The sequence below is a fragment of the Oryctolagus cuniculus genome, chromosome 21 (genome assembly GCF_964237555.1).
Source record: "Oryctolagus cuniculus chromosome 21, mOryCun1.1, whole genome shotgun sequence".
Classification (NCBI taxonomy): Eukaryota; Metazoa; Chordata; class Mammalia; order Lagomorpha; family Leporidae; genus Oryctolagus; species Oryctolagus cuniculus.
Genome location: NC_091452.1, coordinates 6,554,848 through 6,570,852, shown reverse-complemented (window position 1 = coordinate 6,570,852; position 16,005 = coordinate 6,554,848). Strand labels below are relative to the sequence as shown.

At 45.0% G+C, this 16,005-nt stretch overlaps 1 protein-coding gene across 3 annotated transcripts in view; it reads left to right on the top strand.

Moving 5' to 3' along the window:
* KNTC1 (kinetochore associated 1) overlaps positions 1 to 12,804 on the top strand; it is a 93,481-nt gene extending 80,677 nt beyond the window's left edge. For 2 of the 3 annotated variants that reach the window (XM_008250528.4, XM_051837743.2), the window contains 11 exons: positions 1,921 to 2,039; positions 2,400 to 2,535; positions 3,619 to 3,714; positions 4,101 to 4,157; positions 5,768 to 5,822; positions 5,903 to 5,966; positions 7,356 to 7,485; positions 8,442 to 8,531; positions 10,003 to 10,148; positions 10,863 to 10,950; positions 11,884 to 12,804. In XM_008250528.4, the coding sequence (XP_008248750.2) occupies positions 1,921 to 2,039; positions 2,400 to 2,535; positions 3,619 to 3,714; positions 4,101 to 4,157; positions 5,768 to 5,822; positions 5,903 to 5,966; positions 7,356 to 7,485; positions 8,442 to 8,531; positions 10,003 to 10,148; positions 10,863 to 10,950; positions 11,884 to 11,904 (1,002 nt within the window). In that variant the 3' untranslated portion in view covers positions 11,905 to 12,804. The remainder of the gene's footprint in view (positions 1 to 1,920; positions 2,040 to 2,399; positions 2,536 to 3,618; positions 3,715 to 4,100; positions 4,158 to 5,767; positions 5,823 to 5,902; positions 5,967 to 7,355; positions 7,486 to 8,441; positions 8,532 to 10,002; positions 10,149 to 10,862; positions 10,951 to 11,883) is intronic. The other variant, XM_008250529.4, reaches the window with a different exon arrangement.
* Positions 12,805 to 16,005: the final 3,201 nt, after the last annotated feature.

Below are 16,005 nucleotides of genomic sequence, written 5' to 3'. Positions count from 1 at the left end.
CTGAGAAAAGTCTGCGTGTTGGCCTTAAGGCCCTGCATGATCTGCCTGTCCCTACTCAGCTGCCAAGTCCCAGCTAGATTTCAGCCTGTGTGGCCTTGGGGCTTTCGCACCTACAGATGTCCTCGGAGACATCTGGAGCAGAGGGGAGGCTGAGGAGCTAGCAGGCCAGTGGTTCCTGGAGAGAAGGACAGGGAAGAGGCTGAGGTGACAGGAAGAAAAAAATCTCTTTCCTGGCCCTCCCATGTTACTTGGCTTGAGGTCATTTTTTCAAAGAAAAAAGGGATTCCATGACAAGTGGCTAGTTAGCTCACAACTTCCCCAGGGAAGTACTTCTCACTGAAACACTATGCTGCAGGATGTTTTATGTATACATAGCGTTTTGCCCTGTAGAGTATTAGTGACTGTTTTAATTAATTGATTGATATTAACATGTATTCAAAGGTTAGTTCATATTAATATGGTAAGCAAGGGTACTTCTAAAAGTTCATGGAAAGTAGAATAAAAGGTAAGCTTATTTCAATGCAAAAAATGTTAAGATCAATGCAGATGAGGGGGCCACAGAAAGTTCATGAAGAAAATTATTAAGAAAAAACTATGGAGGCTGCTGCTGTGGCATAGCAGGCAAAGCCACTGCCCGCAGTGCCAGCATCCCACCATCAGATGGAAGACCTTTCTCTCTCTCTCTCTGGCTCTGGCTCTGGCTCTGGCTCTGGCTCTGGTTCTGGCTCTCTGTAACTCTGCCTTTCAGATAAATAAATACATCTTTAAAAAAAAAAAAAAAAAAAAAACTATGGGAGCCAGTGCTGTGGTTCAGCAGGTTAAAGTTGCAGCCTACAGCACTGGTATCCCACATGGGTGCCAGTTCAAGTCCTGGCTGCTCCACTTCCGATTCAGCTCCCCACTAATGCACCTGGGAAAGCAGCGGAGAATAGCTCAAATCCTTGGGCTCCTACACCCACGTGGGAGACCCGCAGGAGGCTCCTGGCTCCTGGCTTTGACCTGGCACAGCCCTGGTCATTGCAGCTATTTGGGGAGTGAGCCAGCGGATGGAAAATCTCTCTCTGTCTCTCCTCTCTCTCTAACTCTGCCTCTTAAATAAATAAATATATCTTTGAAAGAAAACAAAAAACTATGCATATTTTAATTCTTTTCTAATAACTTTTGAAAGTACAAATATATATAAATTATGTTTTAATAAAATTAATTTTGTCTGCTTCATCATGAAACTGGCATGACAATCCTTATAGATTTTCAATCCTGCATGATATATGGTGGTTGTGACAGCAGCCAGGCCTTGCCTAGATTCTGCCAGCAAATTTCCTTCTGTTGCGCCATCAGGTGCAAATATCGACACGGAGTGACAGGCACATAACATCTTGATATTACTAGGAAAAGAGCCTCAAGAACGCCCTTCCAGGGTCCATGGACCACCGCCTGTCAGGTACCACTCTTCTATACCGAGGGTTCCTTAAGGGCAGAGGCTGACTTTTTTTTTTTTTTTTTTTTTTTAAGATCTATCTATTTATTTATTTGAAAGGCAGAGAGAGAGAGGTCTTCCATCCGCTGGTTCACTCCCCAGATGGCTGCAACAGCCGGAGCAGGGCTGATCTGAAGCCAGGAGTCAGGAGCTTCCTCCAGGTCTCCCCCCTGGGTGCAAGGGTCCAGGCACTTGGGCCGTCTTGTACTGCTTTCCCAGGCCATAGCAGAGAGCAGATTGGAAGTGGAGCAGCTGTGCCTTGAACCAGTGCCCATATGGGATGCTGGCACTGCAGATGGTGGCTTTACCTGCTACGCCACAGCGCTGGCCCCAGAGATAGACTTTAATTGTGTGTGTTTGTGTGTGTGTGAGTGAGTGTGTACTACTTTTGTTACTGCTGCAGCATGCAGGTGTGCAAGCCTCTGCCCTTGTTTGATTTCCAGACACTGGGGGCACGCCAGTTAACCTTCGCCCACCGAACACGAGCTCTTCAGTGTCTCCTCTATCTGGCTGACAAGGAAACTGTAGAATCTCTCTTCAAAAAACCCATTGAAGAAGTGAAGTGAGTAGAATTAACTGTTACCAAAGAGAAACCAGAGCATTTTTCAGAGCTTCAGACTGCATTAGAGTAACTGTGCAAGTGTAGTTCTGCTGCCTTGCATATCCCTGACATTTTGGCAAAGGAGAAATCGGCCTTTGAGAACATCTTGTTTCCAGCACTTCATAGAGATGATTAGAAATGGAATGTTTTCTTCATTTTGCTTAAATTGATTCCTGTTTAATGTTACAGTCAATGAATACATTTACAAGCCCAGAATGGACATGTGAAAACAAACCAACCCCTACTTTCTGTATGGTGGCTTTATTTTAAATGTAAAAATGGCTGATGAGAGTGGTCCTTAGAAACTCCTCTGTTTTACAGATCCTATTTGAAATGTATAACTTTCCTGGCATCATTTGAGACTTTGAACATCCCCATCACCTATGAGTTATTTTGCAACAGCCCGAAAGAAGGAATGATCAAAGGTCTGTGGAAGAACCACAGCCATGAAGCCATGGTGCGTACTCCAGGTCCTGCAGGGGTGGGGTCCACTCAGATTCCCCAAAACTCTATCCCTGGTCAGCTGTGAGTGGCATGTGGATGACCATCTGCCTCTCTCTAAGTCCATGGGTTAAGGTCATCTCTGCCTGCAAGAGAGAACTTTCGTGCAATCCCTTCCTGTTGTCTACAGGAGTTTAGTGTTTTTGTTTGTTTGTTTGTTTTTTTTAAGGTTTATTTATTTATTTCAAAGAGTAACAGAGCAAGAGGGAAAGACACAGAGAGAGATCTTCCATCCACTGGTTCGCTCCCCAGAAGGCTGCAACAGCCAGGGATGGGCCAGCCCAAAGCCAGGAGCTTCTTCCACGTCTCTCATGTGGGTAGCTGGGGCCCAAGCATTTGTGCCATCTTCCGCTGCTTTCCCAGGCCATTAACAAGGAGCTGGATCGAAAGTGGAGCAGCCAGGACTCAAACTGGTGCCCATATGGGATCCTAGCATCACAGTGGCAGCTTTCCCCACTAAGCCCAAATGCCAACCCTGGGAATTTAGTCTTGAGGCAGTTGGAGCCCAGGGCACAGGAGTTTGAGGCAAACAGGCAAATTCTTCTTAAGTCTGTGATGATGCATTTGGCCCACATCCCATATCAGAGTGGGCAGGCATTTGGCCGACATCCCGCTTCAGAGTGCATGGGTTCAGTTCCGGGCTCCAGCTCCCAGTTCCTGCTAATGTACATCCTGGGAGGCAGCAGTGATGGCTCAGGTAATTGGATCCTGTCACCCGCATGGGAGACCTGCATTGAGTGCCCTGCTCCTGGCTTCAGCCTGGCCCCACCCCGCCCTGGCTGTTGCAGGCATTTGGGCAGTGAACCAGCTGATAGGAGCTCTCTTTTTCTCTGTTACTCTCCTGCCTTTCTGTCTCTACCTATCAAATATAAAACAATAATAAAGATGGGACCTTCATTAAAATTAGGCAATGCACATTTGCAGATTAAGTGCGTATTTTGTGTTAAACTGCCCTACCTTTTTCAATGACAGTCTTATTTACTGATGTCTTGAAGCGGTGTGACTTTCTTTTCTTTTCTTTTTTTTGGGCGGACTTCAGGCAGTGAGATTAGTGGCTGAGCTTTGTTTAGAATACAGAGTCTACGACCTGCAGCTTTGGAATGGACTCTTACAGAAACTTCTTGGTTTCAACATGGTAAGTCAGACTCAGCGCCCACGACTGAGAGTCCTTCAAGCTGTGGCGCAGCAGCCCCTAAGCCTGTGGTGTTGACACTTGTTACCCAACAGGTAGTGCTGAAAATGTGTCTGCTGTCACTGGGGTCATGCCGAACTTCAGAACTTAGTGCTGGCCAGGGAAAATGCACGCTCCAAACTGACACAAATTGTACTGGAAACAGTTGGAAGGTTCCCTGGCCTTTTTTGGAATTTATGGGCTTGAAAGTGAAATTCTCTGGCAGTTCCCATGGCAGATAAATTTGTATGACTCCTCCTTTTGAAACGTTAAGAACCCAGTATCTCCTGTTGAAGTGTTCTATTTTGGTGATCGTTAAAGCATTTTAATTTTGTTTTGTCTTTTTACAGATTCCTTATCTAAGGAAAGTTTTGACAGCCATTTGTAGTATTCATTCTTTATGGCAGGTATGTAGCTTTATAGTCATTTTTATTGAATTTAGTCATTACACTTACTGGCCTTACCTCACACAAGATGAAGCAGTCAGCTCCTCAGTATAGGACAGAACTGACCGCCTAACAGGGTCATCTGGAATTTTCTCTTCTGATGCGGCCTCCTGCCAGACATCGCCTTTCTGAACTCTCCAGGCCTCATGAGTCATGTCTTCATTTATGGCTGAGGACACTTTGGCTCCACCCTTCCATTTGTCAGCACGCAGTTTATCCTAATGATGTGTCGGACGGTCTGTTCCCTCAGAGACTCAGGGCATTCAAAGTCAGAGGCCGTGTCTTCCTCATCTCTGATTTCATAAGCTGTGCCCCATGGAGTCGTTATAATACCGGGGGTTGTCAAAAAGCTTGGGAACCAGAATAATTTATTCTTGGTTTAATAAATTAGAACAGTATGGAAACAGGCTGAGTAAAACATGGACATTCTTCTTTACTGTTTCTCGTCTTGATTATTTCCCCAGGGATAATCACTAGTTACCCTTTCTTGTGTATTCTTCTAGAGCTTTCCTACTATTATCCAAGCATATACGCATGCACATGTGTGTTTGTGTGCATGCACATTTTTGTATGCATAAGTGGGATCACATTCTAGACAAAATGTCATTTCACCTAACAGTGGTATCTGAAAGGTTATTCCATTTCAGGACATTTGGATCTCTTCTGTAATTGAGATGTAATTCTCACGTCAAATTTACTCTTCTAGAATCTAAAATTAAGTGATTTTTTTTAGTATATTCACAGCATTTTGTTACCATTAACCATTATCTAATTCCAGAACATTTCCCTTGCTTTCTGTTTGTGGATTTGTCTCTCCTGGACATTTCTGTCAGTGGAATCCCACAGCGTGTGACCCTTTGTCTGGCTTCTTTCAGTCAGCAGCGTGCTACACTGTGGCACGTGTCAGACCTTCACTTTTTACTGCTGCAGGACGTTCCATTGTATGGGTAGACCACGTTCCCTTGTATGGGTAGACTGTGTTTTGTTTAGCCTCCCATGAGTAAGGAACATTTGGGTTGTTCCCCTCTCTCCTTCATGAATGTGGCTATAAACATTGCTGCACGTGTTTTTATGTGGACTTCTGTTTTTGTTTCTCTTTTTTTGGGTATACCCAGGTGTGAGGTTGTTGAATCTTACAGTAACTCTGTTTAACCTTTCAAGGTATCTCATTAAGTTCTTAATTATTCTGCATAGTATGGACTGAAATATATCCTCTGTTGATGGAAGTTGGATGACCTTTTCTTATTTATGTTCTTGAATTCTATGGTCCCTGTCCCCCTTTCCTGTGGCCCTGGAATGTATTAGGTTTAGTATTAATTTTGCTTCATGAGTTGAAATGAATTCTGACACTGTTTGCCAAATGGAACAATAATGAGTCAGCCAGTACTGTATAACAAGATCCTGAGAAGGACAATTCTGCAGAAAATTACCCTAGAATGTGAATAATTTCAAACAGGGAGGTACTAATTTATGATTTTGTCTTAGCATCCAGAATGTATATTTAGTGTACAGTTGTGTGACAAAAAGACTTTGTCATATCCCAAGTGTGAATCCTTGCACTATTTCCACAGATTCCCTACTTCAGCAAGGCGTGGCAGCATGTGATACAGATCCCCCTGCTTTCAGGTATTTGCCCTCTGAGATGTTGACAGGAGCGTTTTATATAGCTGTGTGTGTCTATATCATTGTTGTTTTTTTATCTTCAGCCTGTTGTCCTTTGAGACCCAGTCAGCTATCAGATTGTTGTGAGAGTCTCATTGCTGTCCTAGAGTAAGTAAAATATTTGTTTTCTACCAAGAAAATAAAATGTGTGCATCACGAAATTCCTTTCTAATAGACACCTCTATGAGCGCAGTACACTCTCCTTATCTGTGGTTTCACTTTCTGAGGTCCCAGTTACCCGCTGCTATGCAAAAATGTTAAAAGGAAATTCCAATTTTAAATTGCACTGTTCTGAGTAGCGTGGTAAAATCTTGGGCCATCTCACTCTGTGCCACCTGGCACCTGAATCATCCCCGGTCCAGCAAACCCACATTGTATGCCCTACCTGCCCATTAGTCCCTGTGTGACCATTCCAGTTATCAGATCAGCTATCCTAGTATTGCAGTGTTTGTGTTCAAATTACCCTTGTAATATTCATAATATTCCCGAAGCTCAAGAGCAGTGATCTGACAATTTGATTACAGAATATTGGTATGTATGTATAGGAAAAAACAAAATATCTATAGGGTTCAGTTTTAGGCATCCACCAGAGATCTTAGAACACAGTCCCCTTTGAAAGGGAGGGCAACTATAATTCCTTTTTGTTGGAAAGTTAAGTATAATACTCGTTTCATAATAAAATGTCTCCATGATTTTTGGTACCTGATGTTAATGTAAGTATACTTTTTGTAGCTACCTAGATCTTGCAGTATTGTCTCTTAGATATTGAGTCTTCTGAGAATTTATCTTTAGGCATCTATAGGCTTTTGGGAAAATAATTTCCTCACACTCTAGAATAAATAGAACAGAGCGTTTTGAAATGTTATTTCTCTCACAGGTGAATGAGCCAGTAGATAAGAGATCTAAATAAATGAAACTACATATTTCCTATTTGATATATTGCATTTTTCAAAGCCGTCTTCTGAGAATTTATCTGTAGGCATCAGTAGGCTTCCAGACATCATAGTGGTAGCAAAGTTCTCTGTTCCCCTAGGAAGATTCTTTTATCCGAAGTAAAACATACTATGAGCCGTCATGAATGTTTGAAATTATCAAAGGCCTGGACAGATAATAGCTGTGGAAACTAAGAAAGGTTGAATGTCTCTAATTTGAAAATCTGAAATCCAGTGTGCTCCAAAATCAGACTTTTTGAGTGCCCCTCATGATGCTATAAGTGGAAAATTTCACTTTTGGCCTCACGGTGGATAACAGTTAAAACATGGGTACACAAAATAAGCTGAATAGAATTACCTTCAAGCTATGTGTATAAGGTGTATATAAACGACATAAACGAATTTCATGTTTAGACTTGGGTCCCGTGCCCAAGATAATCTCACTATGTATATGAAATATTCCAAAATCCAAAGCATTTCTGGTCCCAGGGGTTTGAGGTAAGAGGTGCTCACCTGTATCTTCTAGTAAGTCTGACAGGGTTTTAACTATTGTGCTCTCTCAAAGATGTCCAGTTTCGGATGATCTTGACATGATGGGAGTCGCCAGACAGTATGTCCAGTTAGAGCTTCCGGCTTTTGCATTAGCTTGTCTGATGCTCATGCCTCACTCAGAAAAGAGACACCAGCAAATCAAGGTATTCGTGCACATCGTTCCCCCGGGGCTGCCAAGGACATGGGAGGTCTCGTACTGCGTATCCTGGCAAAGGTTGCATTTTCTCTTCACGAAATCTGTAAAGCAGGTGTACCTCAGGATGGGTGAGGCCAAAGGTTGTGTAGGGGCTCAGTGGGAAGCAAGACGGAAAGATGGATAAAGGCCCAACAGAGGGATGGCTAACGGGAATTTGGGCTGTATTCCTTACAGTGGGAGCGATTGATTTCCTTGGAGGAATGAAATGAGATGGTATAGACACTGTTAGGAGATCAAATCTGCCAACCCTGTAGGTTTGATCAGCGGGGAGCAGGGACAAGGAGGGAAAATGTTGGGGAGCCATTGCGCTTCAGTAGAAGATTGGGTGGTGGAGAAGTGGAAACAGTGAGGGAGGCAGTCCGGCTTAGCGGGAGGAGAGTCAGATTCTGTGTGGGAGCTTAACAAAAGGAGCCTCAAGCGTTTTGAGGACGGAACTTATTTAAAAATAACTAAATAATTTCCTCACACTCTAGAATAAATAGAACAGGGCATTTTGAGATGTTATTTCTCTTACAGGTGAATGAGCCAGTAGATAAGAGATCTATATAAATGAAACTACATATTTCCTATTTGATATATTAGTTGCATTTTTCAAAGCCATCTGTGCTTGCCTTACTTTTTTCTTTTTTTGATTATTCATAAAGTCACCCTTGTTGCTTTTAACAGTTCTGTATTTAAATAGATTCATTTTGACACCCAGCATGACATGCCTCATAAACAGCTTTTGCTGTTAGAATGAGTGGTTGTAAAATACTTTTACCCTTTGTTTCAATCATTTATGATCAAAGTGGTTTTTCCCCATGTTATAAATTATGTAAGATTGTTCAAATTTAAACATTTAGACATGACAGAAAAGAGTAGTAATAATACTTTTCCATTAATTATACTTTGATTTTTCTCTAGAACTTTCTGAGCTCATGTGATCCTCAGATCATTTTACAGCAATTAGAAGAACATATGAGTACTGGCCAGTTAGCAGGATTTTCACATCAGGTAAAAGACTGTTTCATCTCTCTCTCTTTTTTTAATATAAGGCAGACAGATGGATAGCCAATCTGTTGGTCTACTTCCTAAATGCCCAGAACAGTTGGGACTGGACCAAGCTGAAGTCGAGAGCCAGGAACTCAGCGTGGATCTCCCACGTGAGTGGCAGGGACCCAAGTACTTCAGCCATCACCTGCTGCCTCCCAGGGGGTCCATCAGTAGGAAGCAGGACTCGGAGTTGAAGGAGCCAGTATTCCAACCAGGCTCTCCAGTATGGGATGCGGGTATCACAAGCAGTGTCTTTTTTTTTTTTTTTTTTTTTTGACAGGCAGAGTGGACAGTGAGAGAGGGAGACAGAGAGAAAGGTCTTCCTTTGCCGTTGGTTCACCCTCCAATGGCCGCCGCGGCCTGCGCGCTGCGGCCGGCGCACCGCGCTGATCCGATGGCAGGAGCCAGGAGCCAGGTGCTTTTCCTGGTCTCCCATGGGGGTGCAGGGCCCAAGCACTTGGGCCATCCTCCACTGCACTCCCTGGCCACAGCAGAGGGCTGGCCTGGAAGAGGGGCAGTCGGGACAGAATCCGGCGCCCCGACCGGGACTAGAACCCGGTGTGCCGGGCCACAAGGCGGAGGATTAGCCTAGTGAGCCGCGGCGCCGGCCACAAGCAGTGTCTTAACTGCTATGCCAAATGTCCGCCTCTCATCTCCTTTTTGTCCTAAAAGATTTGATATTAGAAATTAATCACTTCCTCCAAAACAAGATTAAGCTGGAAACTACTTCTGTCTCTGTATGTTAGTATAAAAAATTATCTGCTTGTTAAGACCTCAGTAAGATTTTTAAAAGACAGGGATCCTGGCTGACTTGTTCACCACTCTGCTCATTGGAAAATTTGTAGCCTTAAAGAGCTTGAAATTGTAAACATATCTTCTTCTCTATAAAACGTTCTAAAGGGGCTGACATTGGCATAGAAGGTTGGGCACCACCTGTGATTCTGGTATCTCTTATGGGTGTCGGTTCGATTCCTGGCTGCTCCACTTCTGATCCAGCTCCCTGCTAATGTATCTGGGAAAGCAGTGGAAGATGGCTCAAGTCCTTGAGCCCCAGCACCCACATGGAAGTCCAGGAAGAAGCCCCTTGCTCCTGGCTTTGACCTGGCACAGCCCTGACCGTTTGTGGCCACCTGGGGAGTGAACCAGCAGGTGGAAGACCTCTCTCATTCTGTAGCTCTGACTTTCAAATAAATAAACAAATCTCATTTTTTTTTTTTTTAAAGTTCAAAAGTGCTTAACAACAGTCACTTCTTAATTATTTACTGTATATCACAGTGGGCCAAAGCAGTCCCCTTCCTTAACCCACCACCTCACAAAGGAGGCTTAGTCACAATACAATGAGAATTCATCTTCTGGTCCACATAAGTGTTTCACTGTTTAATGAGGAGCTGGAATTTAACCCATTTTTAACATAAAGATACCTGTTCTATAGGTTAGAAGTCTGGTCCTGAATAATATCATAAATAAGAAGGAATTTGGGGTTTTGGCAAAGACAAAATACTTCCAAGTGTTGAAAGTACACATGATGAATACCAACAGCATCACTGAGCTAGTGAACTATTTGGCGAACGAATTCAGGTAAGTTAACTTTTGGAAAACACAACAACAACTTAGTATTAAAATTTATCTTTATTTTAGAGGAAAATGTAGTGAAACGCCACATCCCGAGCTGTGGCATCTGAGCTTTCACAGTAGCTGGTTGTCTGGCAACCCAACCCCCTGGGAGCCTGGAACCCAGCAAGCTGTCTGAGTCCCCGCAATGAGTGTCTCCCAGCCCTGCTCCACACCCTAAACGACAACTTCCTCCCTGAGACACTTGCTCAGAGCACCGGTGGCCTTGTGTGACACATAATATTTGCTAAACTTGCTTTTCTGATGCCCCAGCACCCGCAAGTTCAGAGGCAGTCAGGTTTTGGGATGGAGCTGGGGTAGTTACGGAGCAGGAGAAATGGGATGACACGGAGAAAGGGAAAGTGCGGTCAGGATGCAGTGTGCTCCCTCCCCTCACTGCCTTTGGTCTGCCCTGCTGGCCACTTGAGGGCCGTCCTGCTACCATGCCCCCAGTTTCTTTCTGCTTGTTTAATCACGTGGGTCTGCCATGATTCTGTACCGCCATTTATGAGTGAATGTGTGTTTGGAGGCATAACTGGTGCATGTCATATGCTGTGCATACTGGAAATACACAGCTTGATAGATTTTGACCTTGGGAAGTCTCCCTGCATTCCACAGAGCAACCATATCTGTCTCCCAGGTGTTTCCTCATGCCCCTCTTTTCTCTTTTGGATCCCACAGTGTGGATGAAGCGTCAGCCTTGATAACTGAATATTCAAAGCACTGTGGGAAACCTCCACTGGACGCTGCTCCCTCTGAGGTTCTGAAGGTAAAGCTGGCTGACGGCAAGTCCTGGCCTGACGCCACCCACAATTCTACGGTCTTAAAATGGACTCGGCTTTGTCCAGTGTTCTGGAGAGAAGTGTCTTTATGTGTGGCTGCATGTATTTTGTGTTTTGCTTTTTGCATTGGAGAATCCTAGGCCAGAAATTACTCCAATCCAGTCACTTCATCTCTGGCTTCAGTCTTCAGAGCTGGACCCCGGGGTCTCTTGGGAACTTAGTGTTGTGAAGGGTTCTTTAAATAATGAAGCAAGTGAAAAATCACGTTTTAAAGGGTTTGGATACTGTCCTGCTCGGGGACTTGTTGCTTTTATTTCTTCTCTTTTTGAATTATATGTGACACATGTGTTTGCTACAGAAAAAGAGAAATACAAAAGAGGTGGGGAGGGAATCCCAAACTGATTTCCTGAAATCTCGCAGCCCAGAGATGGGCCTGGTGTCAGTGTTTCCTGATTTCCTTCCAGGTTTCTCTCTCTCTCTCTCTCTCTCTCTCTTTCTCTCTCTCTCTCTCTTAAATGCCCATCAATTACTTTGCTCCTGCTGTGAACTTAAATGCAGGAGTGAGTACACTCTGGCTCTGACTGTGCTCTGGCAGACTTAACAAGCCTGTGTGTGGTGGTCTTTCCTCCTTTGGTCCTGACAGCTGCCTGAAAGTAAGCCTGCGTCTGAGCGCCCCAGCATAGCCTCCAGTCTCACTGCAGTCACGTGCGCTCAGTGCCATAAGATTATTCTGTTCAGGAGCCACAGATGGCCCTTAAAATGTGTCTTTCACTCTAGTCGCCTCTGCCTAAAACACCCAATAGTTGTCTGTGTAGATCTTTATCACAACAGGTAAGTGTTTAGTTCCGTAGCTTATCTGACCTTTCCCATTTATAAAACTGTGATGCTCACAAAATATGCTTCTGTTTCTTCTCATTTAGATGTTCCTTGCTGGATTATAGCAAGTCAAGAAGCCCAAGAAGCTTGGAGTCTGCTATGAACTGACTTACTTAGTACCATTCCCAGATGTGCAATCTGTATGTTACAGCTGTTTGTCAGAAATTGTCCCCCACGTCATAGCTAAAATGCTTGATATAAGCAGGTCCATACCTTGAATTAATGAATCTTTTTGTTGCCAGTCACTTAAGTAATTTATAGACTCTCGGTTTTCACTCTGTATTCAGAACCAACCAGTGTACAAATAGTTTACTCTCCCCTTCAAGAAAAGCAACTGCTACTTATATCCTGTTTCTTCTGTATATAAAAATAAGTAATCCGTCTTTTCAAGGTTATTCTAAGTAAATATTCACATAATATGAGTGGCGGGGTTTGTCAAGTGGAAAGGTAGAAACTACCCTTGATATGCCAAGCCGAGGAAGACTTAATGCCGGGCCTGGTTGTAAAGATGTTGAAAGGACCAAAGCAAAGGGAGCTGGAGGGGAGAGCTAGAGAAGGGAGCAGCGTCGGCAGCCGGGAGGAGCCTGAGCTGCTTTCGGCATTGAGCTGCTGGAGCTGCCACCGCCACGCCTGGACGCGGAAGCGAGTCTCCTCCTGCCGGCGCTGCCGCAAGCCTGTGCTGCTGCTAACCAGCCCCACTCAGAAAACGCTGCTGCTCCCTTTCTCCACCCTTCTGATTCTGTGCCAGTGCCAGCAGGGACAGATTCAGACAGAAAGTCAGCTGGCAGTGAGTTGGAAGGGGCAGTGTACGGCTGTGAGGGCCGAGCAGCCCAGGAGGCAGCCAGACGGGTGGTGCAGAGCCGAAAGCCGGCCTTGAAAACGTGGACTCCGCTGGGACTGCCTGGCTGGCCTTTTGCCCTGCTTGTGAATAACAGCTTGAATAAACTGATTTGGTCTGACTGCAATTAGTTTGCCTTTCTTTTGCCAGTTGAGAAAAATAGTTTCTGTATAGAAAACTCATTGCAGCATGATGATTAAACACACAGGTTTGGGAGAACATAAAGCATTGGCTGGCGCCGCGGCTCACTAGGCTAATCCTCCGCCTGTGGTGCCAGCACCCGGTCAGGGCGCTGGTTCAATCCCAGCTGCTCCTCTTCCAGTCCAGTTCTCTGCTGTGGCCCAGGAAGGCAGTGGAGGATGGCCCAAGTGCTTGGGCCCTGCACCCGCATGGGAGACCAGGAGGAAGCACCTGGCTCCTGGCTTTGGATTGGCGCAGCACACTGGCTGTGGCGGCCATTTGGGGGGGTGAACCAACGGACGGAAGACCTTTATCTCTGTGTCTCTCTCACCGTCTAACTCTGCCTATCAAAAAAAATTAATTAATAAAATGCACTAAACCTCTGCTTTTATATATTAAAAAAAACATAAAGCATCTAGCACCATACTCCTAAGTGCCCAAAATGCTATTATCCTTATGTAGATCAGGCCCCTGCGGCACATGGGAGACCGGAAGAACCTCCTGGCTCCTGTCTTCTAATCTGCCTCGCTCCAGCCATTGCGGCCATCTGGGGAGTGAACCAGCAGATGGAAGACCTCTCTGTCTCCCTCTCTCTAACTCTACCTCTCAAATAATAAAGAAAATTTTTTAAAAAATGCTTACTGTTTCTCATTAATTACTTGGAAATGCAAATGTTAGCTTGCAATGATGCTTATTAAATAGGGTTCACCTATATTTAAGACATAGTCCTGTAACTATTTGTTGATCTTAGACCAACTTCTTGTAAAGACAATATGGAGGGGCTGGCGAGGTGGCAAAGCTGGTTAAGACATTGCTTACATCCCAAATGGGTGCTGATTTGAGTCCCGGCTACTCCACTTCCCATCCAGCTCTCTGCTATGGCCTGGGAAAAGCAGCAGAAGATGGCCAAGTCCTTGGGCCCCTGCACCCATGTGGGAGACCTGGATGAAGTTCCTGGCTTCTGGCTTCAGCTTGGCCCAGCCTTGGCTGTTGGAGCCATTTAGGGGTGAACCAGCAGATGGAAGATCTCTGTCTCTCCGTCTCTAACTCTGCCTTTCAAATAAATAGTCATTTGGAAAAATAAATAAATAATAAGAAAAGCCATGTGACTAAGTAATAAGGGAAGATTAGGCCAATTGGATGTTAAAACATTTTAGGAAGCACCTGGCTCCTGGCTTCGGATTGGCACAGGACGTAGCGGCCATTTGGAGGGTGAAACAACGGAAGGAAGACCTTTCTCTCTCTCTCTCTCTCTAACTCTGTCCAAAAAAAAAAAAAAAAAAAAAAAAACTTTATGAACCCTCTGGGATTAAAATGGTGTAGCACCACCAATTTTTTTTAAAAAGATTTTATTTATTTATTTAAGAGAGTTATTGACAATGAGAGGAAGAGACAGAAAGGTCTCCACTGGTTCACTCCCCAAATGGCTGCAACAGCCAGAGCTGTGCCAATCTGAAGCCAGGAGCTTCTTCGGGTCTCCCACATGGTTGCAGGGGCCCCAAGGACTTGGGTCATCTTCTACTGCTTTCCCAGGCCATAGCAGAGAGCTGGATCAGAAGTGGAGCAGCCGGGACTCAAACTGGCACCCATATGAGATGCTGGTGCTGCAGGTGGAGGATCGACAAAAGTACCATTTGGAATCACTGAAGAAAAATTATTCATGAGGGGCAGATGTGGCACAGAGTTGAAGCCATTGTTTGGGACTCTTGCACCTTGTATTAAAGTCCCTGGAATCGAGTCTCACCTCTGTATCCAGCTAAAGGACCTGGGAAGGCAGCAGAGGATGGTCAAGTACTTGGCCCCCTGCCACCTATGTGGGACCAGAATACATTTCCTGGCTCCTGGCTTTGACCTGTTTCAGACCTGGCTGTAGCATTCGTCTGGGGAGTGAACCAGTAAATGGAAGATTCTCTGTGTCTCTCACTACCACTCTGCCTTTCAATTTTTTTTTTTTTTAATTAAAAATATGCTTGCCCATTGACCCAACTATTCTGCTTCTAGGAACACATGCTTTTAAAGTTCTTCATATTAGTAAGAAAGAAGAGAGGCCACTGCTGTGGTGTGGTGGGTTAAGCCACCACCTGCAATGCCGGCATTCCATATGGGTGCTATTTTGAGTCCTGGCTGCTCCACTTCTGATCCAGCTCCCTGCTGGTGCATCAGAGAACAGTGGAAAATGGCCCAGGTCCCTGGACCCCTGCACTCATGTGGGAGACGAAGATGAAGCTCCTGGCTTCTGCCTTCATCCTGGCCCAGACCTGGCCTTTGTGACCATTTGGGAAATGCACCAGCAGATGGAGAATCTCCATCTCGCCTCTCTGTACCTCTGCCTCTTATATAAACGAAATAAATCTTTTTTTTTTTTTTTTTTTTTTTTTTTTTTTTTTTGACAGAGTGGACAGAGAAAGAGAAAGGTCTTCCTTTGCCATTAGTTCACCCTCCAATGGCCGCCGCGGCCAGCGCACTGCGCTGAAGGGAGGAGCCAGGTGCTTCTCCTGGTCTCCCATGCGGGTGCAGGGCCCAAGCACTTGGGCCATCCTCCACTGCACTCTCGGGCCACAGCAGAGAGCTGGCCTGGAAGAGGAGCAACCGGGACAGAATCCGGCGCCCCAACCAGGACAGAACCCGGGTTGCCGGCGCCACAGGTGAAGGATTAGCCTATTGAGCCGCGACGCTGGCCAAAATAAATGAATCTTTAAAAGAGAGAGAGATCAGCAACTAGCTACTACAGTTTCTCCATAATTTGATTATTGTTAATACCTGTCAGTTCGAGTGGTCAGAACTTGTACAGTAGAAAATAAAATCAGTACAGTTTGCCCCCGTAAATACAGACTGTATTATGAGTGATCAGCGAGATAACTGCCATGAAGCATAATGGATGGAAACAGCGACAAGACAAAGCAGTTTTAAAACCACATGGCGTGATTTCTACCATATGCTGTGAGCCGAAACAGTGAAAGCCCACTCAATCAAGAGAAGGACACAGACCCTACCTCTCAGTGGAAGAAATACCAGAATTTGTGGCCACTAACAGAATTGTTGGGGGTGGGCCTTTGACACAGATTTGAGTCACTTGGGGTCATATCCGCGTGTCTGAGTTTGAGCCGCGGCTCTGCTCCTGACCCCAGCTTCCTGCTAACGTGCACCC